The sequence below is a fragment of the Branchiostoma lanceolatum genome, chromosome 1 (assembly GCF_035083965.1).
Source record: "Branchiostoma lanceolatum isolate klBraLanc5 chromosome 1, klBraLanc5.hap2, whole genome shotgun sequence".
Classification (NCBI taxonomy): domain Eukaryota; kingdom Metazoa; phylum Chordata; class Leptocardii; order Amphioxiformes; family Branchiostomatidae; genus Branchiostoma; species Branchiostoma lanceolatum.
In genome coordinates, this window is record NC_089722.1 from 12,826,963 (window position 1) to 12,842,794 (window position 15,832).

General features: G+C 42.5%; 1 protein-coding gene across 2 annotated transcripts; it reads right to left on the reverse strand.

Moving 5' to 3' along the window:
* Nucleotides 1–1,514: 1,514 nt before the first annotated feature.
* LOC136435422 (DDB1- and CUL4-associated factor 6-like) lies at nt 1,515–13,296 on the reverse strand. Of its 2 annotated transcripts, none has more exons than XM_066428913.1 (11): nt 12,862–13,296; nt 11,023–11,084; nt 10,575–10,667; nt 9,956–10,138; nt 9,205–9,318; nt 8,660–8,795; nt 7,514–7,743; nt 6,741–6,867; nt 6,030–6,280; nt 3,520–4,653; nt 1,515–2,958 (listed from the first exon to the last, which is right to left on the reverse strand). In XM_066428913.1, the coding sequence occupies exons 1-11, from the start codon at nt 12,956–12,958 to the stop codon at nt 2,401–2,403; spliced, it is 2,985 nt and encodes a 994-aa protein (XP_066285010.1). In that variant the 5' UTR covers nt 12,959–13,296; the 3' UTR covers nt 1,515–2,400. The 2 variants fall into 2 exon arrangements, with proteins under 2 accessions (XP_066285010.1, XP_066285001.1); XM_066428904.1 differs by having other exon boundaries at nt 3,520–4,656.
* Between the last annotated feature and the right edge of the window lie 2,536 nt (nt 13,297–15,832).

A 15,832-nucleotide genomic window follows, 5' to 3' on the forward strand; every position in this document is an offset into this window, starting at 1 on the left:
ACCTATATCTAAAAAGTAAGGACTGGTCATTCCACATTATAAATTGGAAGGACAGTTTTTGAATTTGAAGGGTGCCATGTTGGTTACCCTACATTTCACTTTGACACCGTTCATACCAGGCTTTGCAAATCTGGATTCATGGCTTTGCGAATCTGGTGAAGGGCAAGGGATTTATCCAATTCACAAAGCCAAATCCTCATTTGGAAGAGTCTTAGACCCCCCCTCGGAGCCGGATTCGGACCGTTCATACCAAACGTCTTGAATTAGGATCAATCCCACGCTTAGGTGAATCCAGATTCATGAAGCCTGGTATGAATGGGGTCTTCGTCACTGGATAAAGTTTCACATGTCATTTGAAAGAGCACTGTAACATTAAAAGTTATGGAGAAGACATATGGCTTTAAATCTTAGTTAGAGATTCCTAATTTCTGGAGAATTTGCAATTTTCAAAATGTAGTGTGCTGGGAGATATAGAGTTACACACTGAAACATTTCGTACTCAGAATCTTAGCTGAAGTATCCAAACTATTGGATGATTTCCTATAATATTGAATGCATTGTTGCTCACCTAGTCTGTGTAACACACCTCACCTAGTCTGTGTAACACACCTTTCAATGGCTCCATAAGGAGCCCCTCCCTGCAAGGGCCTGACCAGTGGAAGGGTGGCTAGAAGTGGGATTTAGTCAGGCTATCTCTCAGAAATGTTGTATATAAAACATTGATGGAGATTTCATATTCTTGGTAAAAAAACGGAGGTATATACAGCAGTGCAGCATTAGACAACTTAGAGTATATGTACCAATAAGCATTCTATCAAAGATTGATTGAGCAGTATCTATAGTATTACTCAACTTTCCCATCATTCTGTAGCAGAAATCATTACATACTGCAGCCTAGGTAAGGCTTCTACAAGCACCATCATTATGTGTTACTAAGCTCCATCTATTAGTACAGCCTGTACAGCAATCTACATCAGGAAGGAGGAAGACATTGTAAACGTAACCTCCTGAAAAGTTAGCAGAAAGAGAACCATTCAGGTGTTGGGTGGAGAAGGTGATGTAGCAAGGAGACGTTCTTGTTCAATACCTTTAAGGTTCATTTACCTGTACAAGTGACCACCTCTACATAAGGGCCACTAAGGGTGACCTTAGATCATTTTTCCCATTGACACAAGCATCAAGAATCCTGTCTATAGTGTTCACATGTGGGTTTCCGAAATCAATGGGGTGGGCTAGTGGGGTGGGCTAGTGGGGTGGTCTACATGACATTACCCCCCCCCTTTTGGTGCCCCACTGACTTTTACCCAGTGTGAGATGCCACCTTGCTGAATTTTATGCAGATTTTTATGTCTTCAATAAATGTGTCAATTTGTTGGGGTAAAAACGATGCTCATCCTTTTTAACATGGCATTGGCTGATTCGGACGAATTCTGTGTGTACAGGGAACGTTGCTCATCCATCTGAACTACAACATGGTCTCTAATAACGGGAAAAATTTGGTTTCTGCTGTACATGTATTTTAAGAAGCTTTGCATAGATGATTCTCCTAGGGACTTCCAGCTATTTTCCACATCAGAACGAGCTTTGTTAAAGGATTCAGAAGTTAGTCCAAGGTTCTTTAGATCGTCAATGATCATTTTTGTGTTTGCAGACAAAATACCAATTTTACGGCATTTCCGTTTTACATCATCCCAAAGATGTATAGAGCAACGGTACCCTTTTGCAAACGGAAATGCGTCCCTGAGGGATTCTATGAGATTCGCTTCCCCGTCTGTGGCGCCATATGCCAGTAGTTCATATCATAGCTCTGTTTCTTTACTGACTATTTTTCTGAATAGCGCCACATATAATTCCTAATTCTTATCTTGGACAAGAGACATCGGGCCAATCATAATGGGTGAAACCTCAGTACCTTTAACTTTAAGTTTTAAATGGGGATAAGTAGTAACCAGCACCCAAAATAGACCACATTTGAATGTGATATCTGCAGCTAGAATGCCTGTATCTGTGGTGCACAATGATGAGATGTCATTTATACTACCGGGTAACGTGGATACGTCGGACTGACCCACTGGCCCACCCCACTAGCCCACCCCATCAGTTCTGTAAACACTTCACCTGTCCACAAAGACCAGTCTGAGATTTTATTGTTCCTTGAGTGGCCTTCTTGGGCCATTTTGACTGTACTCAACAAGTTCCATCAATCTTTACTTGGTCTCCTTCCCTTCTTGTTGCAAATCCTTCTCGGGCATAAGTCTGGTCTATGTGGACAGGTGGTCACTATAGACAGGATTCTTAATGCTTGTGTTAATGGGAAAAATTATCCCTGAGACCACCAAGAAGTGATCACATCACCCAGGTGGTCACTTGTACAGGTTTGACAGTACTGAACAAATTCACTCAGTCCTCACTACTGGGTCTCCTCTCCTCTCCTGACGGTTGCGAATCCTGCTCGGAGCGAATGTGGTTCAGCGACGCCAGCATGCGCAACATGAATGACGCTGGAACCGTGATCGTGTCCCGCGTCTCCTCCAACATCGCCTCGTTCCGGTGCATGATCTCGTACGCCTCCTCTGGGAAAATCGCCTCCTCCGCCATCGCCATCCACAGCTTCACGTCGTAGTCGATCCCGCTCGTCGCGAGGACCGGATATCTCGGGTGCGGCTGGACGCAGTTCACCACGTGTTTGTCCGCTTCGAAGAGCGTCACCAGTCTCCCGGTGTAGCGGTCCCAGATGAACACGTGACCGCAGTCCGATCCGCTGATCACGTACTGGGATCCGAAGAAGTTGGATTCCTTGATCATGGTCCTGGCGTTGCGGTGGCCCTTGTAAATCATCTTGTGCGGCGGGCACGGCAGCTGACTCAGCTCCGTCTCCTCCTTCTCGCGCTGCTGCCGACGCATCTTCATCAGCGCCTGAAGACGGGCGTACATCGGACGCCCCGATCTCTCCTCCGACTGGGGAGGAAAAGTGAATTTGTTAAGTTCAAGTTAAAATCCTTCCCAAACTTTTAAGTCTATAACTATAGCATAAGGTGGTGCCTATCTCTGTCTCAATAGCCCTTGGGAAACACAACACAGTTGTGCAAGAAGAAGACTGATCTCTCCCTTACTATCTTATTTTCTCTTATTCCTACTGTCCTTTATTTGCTCACTTTTCCATCTATTGAAACTTCCTCATTCATTCATTCACCTTTAGTGAAGCATTCTTACTCTGACTCACAGACTCACATTTATTTCAGTCTAACTTGTATAAGTTAGACTGAAATATACATACTTCTACTTAAATTATTTGTTCTCACTCATTTGTGGTCTCATCAATCCATGAGTCTTTTAAATGTTTCAGAGTCTGCCCGTTGTAAAAGGACCTGTCAAAAAACTATCAGGCTTTTCATATCAGATTGGTCTGCAAGGATGCCACCTATAAAATCATGGCCCATACAAACATTTAGTAAGTAGATTATACTACATATTACTTATATTTACAATCTTTAATTTGATTGAAGTGTTTTCCTATACCTGTGATGTGTCTTCATCATCATCATCACTATCTCCTGACGGGATCGGCTCATCCGACTGAGGTGTGGGTGGGGTTGTCTCACTTGTCGGTGGGGGGGATTGTCTGCTGTCATCCCCCACTGTTGTCCGAGATGGTTTCTTGGGACGTACCACATCTTCTTGAGAAACGACGCTCAAGTCCTTCAGGTCATCGGCTGTTCCCTTGTCACTTCCTCCAACTGCCCCAGGTTCTGACGGACACTCCTGTTGACCTTCAGAAGCATCGACCTTTAATCTTGGAGATTCTCCAGTTTTCTCTTTATTGCCATCTTGAGAATCCTTTCTCAATGTTTCACTTTTCTTGGCACCATCTTTAGATGTTGAGTGATCACCTTCTGTATTGGCCACAGCTCCAGCCTGACCCTGAGTACTAGACTCTGTGGTTAATTCACTCGTATCAACAACTTTAATCTTACAAACTGGACTTGTCTCTTGTGCAACATCTTCTCTTAAAACAGTTGTTTCACTGTCCTTACGTTCCTTCGTCTCCTTACTTTTTTTCTTAGTTGATGTCTCAGATTTGTTCCTATCTAAGGTTTCACTTTCAGTTTTCACTTTCCTCTCCTTCTTCTTAGGACTTACATCTTTAGTTTTTTGCGACGGTTTCAGTTTGCAAGAATTCTTCTCAGACTTGTTTTCTGTTGTGTCTGTGCTCTTTGCAGAGACATCTTTATGTTCTGCTTTTACAGCTCCACCAACTGCACCTTTTGCAGCAATAGCTGCAGAACCTGTCCCCGCAGCAGTTTCTGCAGCAGGTGTATCTCCTGCAGCAGTTTCTGCAGCAGGTGTATCTCCTGCAGTAGTCTCAGAAGCAGGTGCATCCCCTGCAGCAGTTTCTGCAGCAGGTGTATCTCCTGCAGTAGTTTCAGAAGCAGGTGCATCCCCTGCAGCAGTTTCTGCAGCAGGTGTATCTTCTGCAGCAGTTTCTGCCAGACCTGTCCCTGAAGCATCCGATACAGCTCCAGCACTTGTCCCTGTAACACCTGTCCCTGTAGCAGTTGGTTCTCCTGCAACTGTTTCTGCAGCTCTAGCTGTTTCTACAGCACCTGCCTCTGCAGCAGGTGTCTGCTCTGGCTGGCTGCCTTGCCCTGACCTCTGCTGCAACAGAAATAGTCTAATTTTTCTGGGTTCACGGCAAGTCCTAAGTAAACAAGTAAAACAAGAGCTTCTAAAAAAAGCTGGCCATGCGACCTCATTATGGTGGGGATGAAATAGTTGAAGTATAGTTTGTGAAATGAGTGCAAGAGCTGTCAGTCTGCACTGGTACAGTATGGTTGTGTGCAGGTTAACAGTTTGGGACAATGGTACTAGTCATCGGTTAAGTTGAAGTGCTATGTTAAGTTTTATTCAGGTTTGTGAAGTATAATATGGAATAAATTGTTTTTAAAGTCAGCTTCAATTCATGTTCTTGTAATTTTTGTAGTTCTTTTTATACGTTTCAAGCAACTGAGAAAGTGTCTGACCGTTGCTGGGATATGAATGGGGGGATCTAAGTAGCCTGACGTAGTAGACAGGCCAGGTAAACAGGCCAGCTAGCCAGGCCAGGTAGACAGCCCAGACTTTTCCGCAACACCCTCGTATCATACATGCGCTGCGAGTAGAAACTTTTCAGAGAGCCGTATCTCAACAATCTTTTGTCGCCTGGTTCAAATATTTACATTGTCACAGCCTCCGCAGCACAGACTACAGTCCTGGTAAGTTTGAAGGTCCAGGCCATTCACATTCTTACACAGCGATCAATCAAAAATCGCTGCGTGGAAAAAACATCCCGATGTGCGTCCATACCATGATACGTGCGCTGCAACTAGAAACCGTCATGCTTTGGGACTCTCCAGCCCCAAGACATCAAAGTGTTGTGCAAGCAAAGCATTTTTACCAGGCATTCAAGTTCATTACAATACATAAACGTTTAAGGTGAATTATATATTGGTTTAGCACATCGTTTGCATTGTTAAATATCAAATTACATTGTAACATTTTTTCAACCGGACAGCATTTTCTATGTTGGCCCACAGAAGAAAGTGCACGTGCCGGGCTGGTCTGGCAGGTATAAATGTTCAGTCATGCACGCGCCCGCCCTCCCTAACTAAGACCGGACGCCAGGTGGCATGGCAAAAATCTATGTCCATGTCATATGCATCTTACACTAACTAAAATTCTTTTATGTTCTGCTGCACCAAGCAAAAAACAGAAAGAATTCTAAAAAAAGATGTTTTCAAAGGGAAAAAATTTAAACATGTTTTAAATTCTGTGGGAAATTTTCCTGCTCTTTTGGAGTTCTATAAGTACAATAAGTAGTGGGCCATGGCATACAATGTCCCATCCTTGTGACCTGTAACACTTTCTAGAAGCAGCATACATAACAGCTGGGATTCGAACTCTGAACCTTTGAGTTCATGCAGACAATAGCTACGCTATGGACCATACAAACTATAATTAACACTCATGACATAATCTACATATACACAAACCTGGCTGCCCGTGCTGTCTGCTGCTCCAGACTCTGCTGTAGCTGCTGTTCCTGTCTCTGGTCTGGAAGGCGAGGGTGTTCCTGCCGTGGTTTGAGAAGTTGAGGAGTCGGAGGATGGGGAGGAGTCCTGTCCCTGCCCCTGCGGCGGCTGCATTGACTGGCGGAAACTCGCCGGGTCCTCCAGCCATCGCTGCAACATGTCCGTCATCCGCTGCATCAGGGAGCGCTGCGGACTCTCGCTTTCATCAGCCACTGAAGAAAACAAAAACAAGCATATTTATTTGTTTACATGGCAAAAGACAGTTACTCAAGCAACTGGATGAAATTTATTCTATATTTTGAATTTATTTGTTTATGGACTGATAGAATCTTGCTGGGTCCTCTAGTCAACCTATAACACTCATACATAGCATTGATTTACTTTCCGTATGCACCTAAACTAGACAAGCCTACCATAGCAAAGCTTACATATTTATATAGACAAAGAAGCGAGAATAAGGCAAACCTGTACATCAACTTGTATAAAAGAATACTTTTGTACGTAATCAAACAGCACTATGGGCTCTCATGAGCAGCTAGACAAAAAAGAAACAAATTTTTGCGATTACTATGTTGCATGTAACTTGTAATAAAGTAGTTGGAGTCTGTTGGGCTACTGGGTTGTGTTGACCAGTCTAATCTCAAACAAAAAACAATAAAACATGTGAATCACCTGCTGATGACGTTGCCCTGCTGTCGCGTTCGCTCTCTGGACGTGACTGTGGACCCGTGTCGGACCAGTCTCCGCGTAGCCGTAGTCTCTTCACCGGGGGATCTTTGGACGATTTATCTGGACATTTCTGTTGATGCACAGATCAGGAAAACCTCACAACAAGGCCACACCAAGCTACTGACTTTGATGTTGGCACAGAACTGTCCTTACTGTATTTAACTTGTCTGAAAAAATCACACCAGGTCCTATATTCTGCAACATTTTGTTCCAATAGATACAAACAGCACTGATGTCAGTTTTCTCCTTAAAGTTGATGGTTGTAAGTGGGCATGTTGTGCTCTGGGTGATGTCTAAAGCTCACAACTTACTCTGATATAGTATCCAATACTGTATCTTCCATAATTTATGCCTTTTCCTCACTAGTAGTAGTGGCCAGGTCCAAAAGGTGCACGTAATTGGATGTGTAGCATCCAATTACATTTACACTTCACTCCTGAACATTTAGATATAGTCAGAGGAGCACCATTTGCCCTGATTACCTTTAACATAAAGATGCAACTGTTTCTAAAACCCCAACTTACACTGTAAGGGATGGGTTGGGCCTGCACTGTCTTTTGGGAGGGACGTAAATTGGGGCTCCCGTGTTCGAAGGACATTAAGCACATTAAAGGGGACGAGCTAGCAACCCCTCCCTGTAGAAATATACCCTGCTACAGAAACAGCGAGAAAACTATGTGCCACTGGGCACTACAAGGTGAACAACAACAACTTACACTGTACCCGTTGCTACTGCTGTGAGAGTCCTCATACTTCACCCCACCATGTCCATCAGAAGTCAGGTGTTGTGGGCTGAACAGGTAGATGTAGTCAGACGAGTAGCTGACCAAGAGGTCCTGTCCGTCTCCGCTGTACTTCAGCGACGTCACGCGGCACGATTTGTTAGTCAGCGGCGGCGGGCAGAAACGACAGAACACACCAAGGGTTCCCTTTCCGCATACGCCACCTGCAGGAAAGGAAATGCATCGATCCATAAAGATATTGTCCCATTTGTCATGACAAGAAGGATACATACTATCTGTACTGTATAGTAGCAGGCATAGTACAGAAGTGACTGACCCTGCCTCTGGACTAAGAGATCATGAGTTTGATTCTGGCTGGTGTTGCTCACCCGACTCGTACACTATTAACAAAAATGTTGCAGACCTTAGGACGGGACATTGAGCCTTGTTTCACTGTCCATTGTATTTGTTGAAAAGAGCTAGGGGAATTTACATGGTACAATGAACCTGTAAATGCTGTATATACCATCTGTCTTCTCTGTCCTGACCAGTGCAAGATGACCAGTGCAAGACTCTAAATTGAGCTAAAACTACATGGTACAATGAACCAGTAAATGCTGTATATAGCATCTGTCTTCTCTGTCCTGACCAGTGCAAGATGACCAGTGCAAGACTCTAAATTGAGCTAAAACTACATGGTACAATGAACCAGTAAATGCTGTATATAGCATCTGTTTTCTCTGTCCTGACCAGTGCAAAATGACAAGTGCAAGACTCTTAATTGAGCTAAAACTGGTTCAACTTCAAGACAACTTTCACTGTAAAGCCGATAAAGGCACCCTTCAGCTATGCACAGTATGAGTCCAAGGGCTCAAAATGCCCACTTGCAACCTGCAATGTACACAAAAACTTGGTGTTACGAATCCATATGCGACAAGTCACTAAAACTAGCGTCCCTGACAGCTTGTGAAGATTTCCAATTCACTATTCTTGTACTATTCTAATAAGAAAATACTATTTGGCAAACCTGCCTGTGTAAGTTATTCTGCAGCAAAACAAACTGCAATATATAAGTAAGGAGGTGATATAGAAAACCTTCTTGATGTAAGAGATGAAAAAAAAAGAAAAACCAAGCCTCACCGCTCCCTTTAGTTCCCAGCATTCTGCGATCAAACAGTCGTACGGAACTGTCGGAGCAGCCGACAGCGAGGTGGTATGGTGTGTGCGGGTTGGTAGCGATGGCCGTCACAGCGCGATGGGCTTTTATCAGAATGTCCTACACATTGAATAGATTGAATAGCAACATGAATAAGACAAGTAACCAGCACATTGAGATTCTATCAGCACCCTTTCAGGAAAAAAACACTGATACTGTACTACTACATACTTCTTCAAGTAACAGACTTTCATTACCGGTGTTGTGTTCATGTATGTGAAAAACGATGTTGATAGCTAGGCAACATATGTGCAGAATGTTTGTGTTGGAATTTTTTATTTTTTCCTTTGTTGTTGTGCTGTAGAGTAGAATTCAATCAAAGCAGTTCACATCAGTGAGACCTATATACCCATCTTTTTCAGCCACATACACCATTGCGTGTCAACGGATTTAGGACAACAACTCAAGGAAACAGTTGAAGGTCGCACCCTATGCAGAACAATGATGAATGCTCGACAACAATACTTACATCTTTGCAGTTGTCTTTGGTGCAGGTTGTCTTGAGACGGATGTCGAACCACCGAACAGTTCCGTCCTCACCGCAGGATAGAAACGTGTTGGGATCACTGTCCATTGTGAGCAGCTATAGAGGGATGGAGGTATGATAACAAGTAAGTGTGGGTACGCAGGCTTAGCCAAGTTTGGGACCACATTCTTCTTTCCACGGTGGTACCTCTGGCCTTGATGACATCATAGTTCGTTTTCCACAGCTACCATGCTCTTTGGTTGGGAAGCGGAGAGTATGGCAGCTTTGGAAAACTAACTAGGATGGCACCCAAATTATGCAACCTCCGCATTTCTGTAAAATATCTGTGGTTTCAGCATAAGGATTTAACAGATAGTGTTTGAAATGATGGTCACTCAAACTCTTTTGTTTCAGGTAGCCTGTTCATAATATTACAGAGATTTCTGTAACAACAGCTTTCATCTGCGTAAAATTTCAGATCCCTCCCAGACATTGGATGACTAACTGCATGTGAGAACCACAGGTGGCATGGAGCAACCTTCATTTTTGCTTTGACTGCTTAGCATACAAAAGAATATGGGAGTTAAACACACACTATTAACAGTGGACTAGTCCTCTACTGTAGTGACCAATGTGGCTCAAGGGCTACAGAAACGGAGATGGGCACGACCCCTTTACACTGAAATGTGTGGGAAGGATTCTAACTTAAACTTTCCTAGTGCTTTCCTCCTACGTCAGTGCTACTATTGCTGACCTCATAAGCGGTGCCATAGTGGCAGTTGAAGACGTTTGACCCCCAGGTGTCTTCCCTCTCCACGTCGGTGTAGTACAGGATCCCGTCCCCCGAACACGACACCACCCTCCCCAGACCCGAGTGGGGCATGAACTTGGCACTGAAGATGTTAGCCCGATGGCCAGATCTGATGGAGGTGACAATCTGAAACACAAGAGATATATGAAGGTATCAATGATACTGAAAAATGGGAAATGTATGTGGCTTAATGTTCAGGGTTTTAGCGGTGACCTCTTTAGTAAAAATTTAAAACCAATTGTTCAGTCTTCTGCCTGCCAACCGCTTATTCCAAACGTGAACTTAAAACTACCATATACACTCCATTTACATGTATATACCAGCTGCATGTATACAGATACTACAACTACTGCTTAGTACAGATTTGCCAGCAACTGGCAACACGAGTAGTGTGGAAATCTTTTTGAACCTCTACTTGAATTTTCTTGACTGCTCTTTCTCATCAGTTCTTGTTACAAGTTCATTCTGTAGGAATCCGGTTGTTTTAACTTTAAAAATTCTATTAAAATACAGTTTTTGTGACCTCAAACTAAGAGTATTAAAGGTGTTAAAGAAAACTCACCTTCCCAGTCCAAGCATTGGTGATACACAGGTTGGTGTCATCACTGCCAGATAAAATATGTTCTCCATCGTCTGACCACCAGATACTATTTACCTATAGGAAACAAACAACAAACAAACAAAATGGCAGGTTATTCAACTGGCTAACTTCACAAGGTGATTGACTCAATACATGCTAATCTAAACATTATGGAGACCAGAGAAGAAGAGGACTTAGCGAAAATAAGCTGCCCAAATGATGATGGATAAAAAGATATGCATCCCAATACTCAATGTTATAACATAAATAATCTGACTCATATCAAAGTTAACTTCCATGGAGTTCAGGCTAAGCCCTGTCAATGTTGTCAAGGTGTTCTCTGAGTCCAGGAAGAATTGCTAATACGGTAGGGAAGGAAATAAAAAAAACAAAAAAAAACACAGAATTGACAGAAAGAACAGGTACTCACACATCCTGTATGCACTGGCAGTTTATTGTGCAGCTGCAGTCTCTGGATGAAACTGGTATAACCTGGAAAATACACAAACACTTGTTGTAATACATTCAAACATGTGTAAGAAGACCACTCAAGGTGGTCAAATTAGACAGGATTCTAAATGCTTGTGTCAATGGGAAAATTATTCTAAAAAAACACCAAAAAGTGGTCACATTGGCCAAGCCTAGGCCAAGTAGTCCTTATGTAGAGGTGGGCATTTGTACAGGTTTGAACATGCTTTCATATATTACCTTTATAACATGATGTCATAGGATAGGGAGACTGATGATCAGACTGGCGTAATATGAACTGGGATTTAATGTCATCATGTAAAATAAACATGAGGTTGGTGACATGCCAATGGTAGACTCATGACAATCCACCAAGAGCTTTATGGTATAACTTAAATGAAATAAGTTTTGTAATGTCACATGACTGAGACCTGGGTTTTTTCGAACATTCCGCATTATGTAAATTGAGAAAACTTTGTTGCTAATGACACTGTCTGACATACTGTAGATCTTGAAATGTCCATGGTGATTATTTTTCTGGTTTTCGCAGTGACCTCTTACTGCAAAATCATGACACCAGGAATATATGTTTTATATTTCTACTGTATTGTACAGAATTGTTTCAACCACAAACTTCAAACATTGCAAAAACCTCCTTCCCTGTACTACTCCAAAACCAATTAATATAATTACGGCCATTCCATTATCTTGGTCTACTCTAGTATGAAAGAGATTATCAGATCTAGAATCTGGTCCAACCATGGGTTTGCAGAAATGATGAGAAGATTTCTTACTGCGGATGTTAAAAACCTGATTGAGATGCATTAGTGTGAGATAATTGATTTATATGTATATATATATATATATATATATATATATATATATATATATATATATATATATATATCATCCATCCCTGGGCAACTGAAGTCATTCTTGTCAGTACCATGGTACCAAGGACATCAACAAGTCAGTCTACCTAAAATTAAAAAGGTCAAGTGGTCATCATCAATTGAGGTGAAGTATGACACTTTTTCAACTTCAAGTAGCTAGTGGTAGTGCAATGTGGCTTTGCTACGGCTCACGTTATGCCCAAGCACACTGGGTCACCCCTACTCTTCTTCATAAGTGTGTTGTGTTCTTTTACGTGCAGAGGTTTGACACTCCCTCATACACATTTAAGATTTACAATATTCAGCCCTCCAATGTAGAAGCCTGCCTATCCCACAGTCTTTGATGATACTGAGTCCTGAGGCTACTATAAGTCATGGAGGAAACACTATCAAGGGACTGCCGTGTGTGCTACACATGTAACATACAAATCACTGGATTCGACATACATTTCCTGGCCTTTGGGCGAGACGTTCAGCAACTATTTTCAACCTCTTAATTAAAGAGAGAGAATTCATTTCATTCAATAAAAGAGTCTGGCATGCATGGCACCTAGCAGGCTAATAACAAAATATGTGTCAGCTTTTTCACCACCAGCATCAAAATCAACAAAAAACGTCGCCCGATGTCTGATCTGTATTTTCAGTTTTGAAACAGAGCGTTGTTTTGACACTTCGACAGTCCGATACCTGACAGTTCCGCCCCCCTCCCCCCTACAGTACCGCCCCTCCCCTTCTACCACAACACACTGTACATCCACACACCAACCCAAACTGCTTTCAGAATACGCCATACTCTTTAATTCTACGAACCTGTTTACATGTACTTTATTTAAGACCTGTTTAATACAGTTTATGACAATTCTCACTCAGACATAAACATAACGGATGAAAAATGAGTTGTTACTTGCCGGTTGTAGAGACGACAAAGTCTCTGGGATGGAGCAGGCCTATTGTCCGGCACCCCAAGTCGCGGACGATGTTACTTCTGTGGACTCCGTCCGCCATGATTCCGCAGCTGGATCCGCATCAAAAATTCGGGGCCGAGGATATATTTTTATCCCGGCTTCTTGTTGACACCACAGTCCATCTTTAAACAGACATGGCAGAGGGTTTGCGGCAGTTTGACTTTTACGGCAGGGACAAGCGTTTTTACGACACTCCACGTTTTCTGGCAAATTGGCAGGTCACGTTTGTTTTGTTTGTAAACATATCACAACACAGGACAGTTGGCATTTATTTGTTTTGGCAGTATTATACTCCCATGGCAAATTTTGATGTTTTTGCCCCTTCAAGTTAACCTGAAGGCCTGAGGCTATTGACAGGATGATCCTGCCAGCAGTGCAGATTCATTCAGTTCCACTGCTGACAAGATCATCCTGTTAGCAACCTGAAACTATGAATATGGACATTTACACACACACACGCGCGCGCGCGCGCGCACGCACACGCACATACACACATATCTAAAGGGTTATATTTACCTCACATCACATCTGTAGCACTTGCAGTTTGATATATGGTTGATTTTCTTTTAACGTTATATGAAAGTGGCTATTGACAGCCTTCATCCTGTAAATAACCAGTTTTGCATTATTGAAATTCAGTCAAAAACGGGGGAAATTCTGTTATTGAGATGATGATCTTGTCAAAAGTGCAAATTTTCCCACTATTGAAAGATTTTGAAAGATGAAAGGATGGTCCTCAGGGTAACGTTATAACTGTTACATTAGTGTAGACATATGCAGTTCTAAAGTCTGCCGGTAGCAGGCGTTGCTGCACACTGAGGCTGTGCTGTCGGCGATCAAAGCCGGTAGCCTGGAGCGACCACCCGGGGCGCGATATCTTTACCAGATAGTCTAAACATCAGGCTCAGGCAGGCGTTCTTAGTACCAAATGTCACCAGAAAACGAATACGTGCGTTTTCATTGGAAAAAGTTGCCGACAAAAAGGAAAGAAATCTAACACGAATGAATCCATACAAAGAGGGGATTCAAAAAACTTTGATAGAAACTCCTTGCAATCGGTCTTTGGGGACTGCTTGTTGACGACTTTATATTCAGATAATACAAGATTATTACTGAAGATATTGTTACGATATATGATGGGGGAAAAGTCTATTACATTCTATACCTTTCGTGCTTCACGTTGAATAATAGAAGAACTTGAAGGGTGAAAGAAAACCACATGGTACATGCCTATAAAACTAAAAGATGTTCATGATCACCTTCAACATTAGAGTCCATCAAACGGCTCAAGGCAACAAGACAAAAGAATACAAAACAAAAGAAAGGGTCCCTGGTGCTATATCCAAACTAATCCGTGTGATTAGAGAGATGAGTGATTATTAGAAGGTTGACTAATCCTTTCTCAGAATCTGACACTGAATCAAAAGATTAATTTTTGTTGCCAAGTAGTTGCTTTTATATTATGATCGTCGCAACTGTCGACTCTTCCTAGATCCTCTAGTCCAGACCCATCTTGTGGCTGAATAAATAGATTTCAGGAATTAATATGGCACAACTGGACGAATGATTTTCCACAGACTTCAGCCGACCAGAAAATGTCCAGGTGGCCAGCCTATTTCGGCCAATATCTACTATTTATTCAGCGCAGGGAGAAGTCTTGTGGAGACTACCTCCCGCTGGCAACAATTTTCCTGGGTAAAGTTTTCCTTCCATTGAGCAAGGTGCAGAAACAATAGGGAAATTGGGCTGTCGCGACGATACAATCTTCCCTCCTTTTCTGTCAAACCGGACCGTGCAACAGAATCCCTTTGTAGTTTGAGTTTCAGTTTATTTCGATCCATAATTACCTCGCCAATTAAAGCTGTTCTTCCTGTGTTTTCCACACATGGCCCTTTTGTGGCCGCCGCCTGAACCGACAAGAACATTTTAATTTCAAAAGACAATGACGGATCATGGCGGCGCGGAGGGACCCCCGGGGTGAATGTGTAAATTATCGCAAGAAAAGAAAGAAAGGCGAAAGAATGATCGATGCCCTTGGCAGGAAAAGAACTGTGTCAAAATAAAATCGTCAAACAATGCTGACAAGAAACCCTACAATTGCAAATTGTGACAGCTGTTAACGATTTGAACAAATGGAGTAGTAAGTCGTGGCCATGTGTCCTTGATCGAGCCCGGGCTTGTGTCCGGAAACTATCAAAATTGCGGGGAAGTTTGATGTTCACAAACCGCATCACAGACGGCATGGAACTTTTCCAGATTCCGCTGGGGGCAAAATACCAGAAAAAAAGAAGATAATTAGAAAATGTTTTCTGGTCAGCTAGCTTCTCTGGCAAACTATTAGCCCAATTTGGGTAATTTCTGTCATTTATCCTATCCGTAACACGATCTTGCGGTCGGAGCTATTTAGACTAGATCTATGATGTACAAATTAGTACAACGCAACCGCACCTTTCCTTCAGGCATGGGGCAGCCCACTTGGGCATACGCAAAATAATCTCCAACTTCAGACTTCTTTCTCACAAGTAAATATCGTAGAACGATCCTTTGAACTGATAAACTGTATTTTTTTAAACCCTAGACAATAGTTGAACAATGAAATATGGCATAACGTTCGCTTTTTTTCTGAAAATGAAAATGTATTTTCCTCATTCAGTTAACTGCTTCTTGAAAAACATACGGCTAGAAGCCTGGAGTTCTAAACTAACAGGCTGTCACGTTGTAAACAAAAGGCCCCCTACCGATCCGACCTATCCTCGTCCGCCTGCAGAAAATAGTCCTCTACTCGACGTTTGGGAATTTTCGCTGTATTTTGATGTCAAATGTATGTATGAAAAATATAAGATTTAAATATGTAGGCCTACCCGAGATACGTTTGTTAAAAAATGTATTGTTATTTGGCATACACACGGTATTT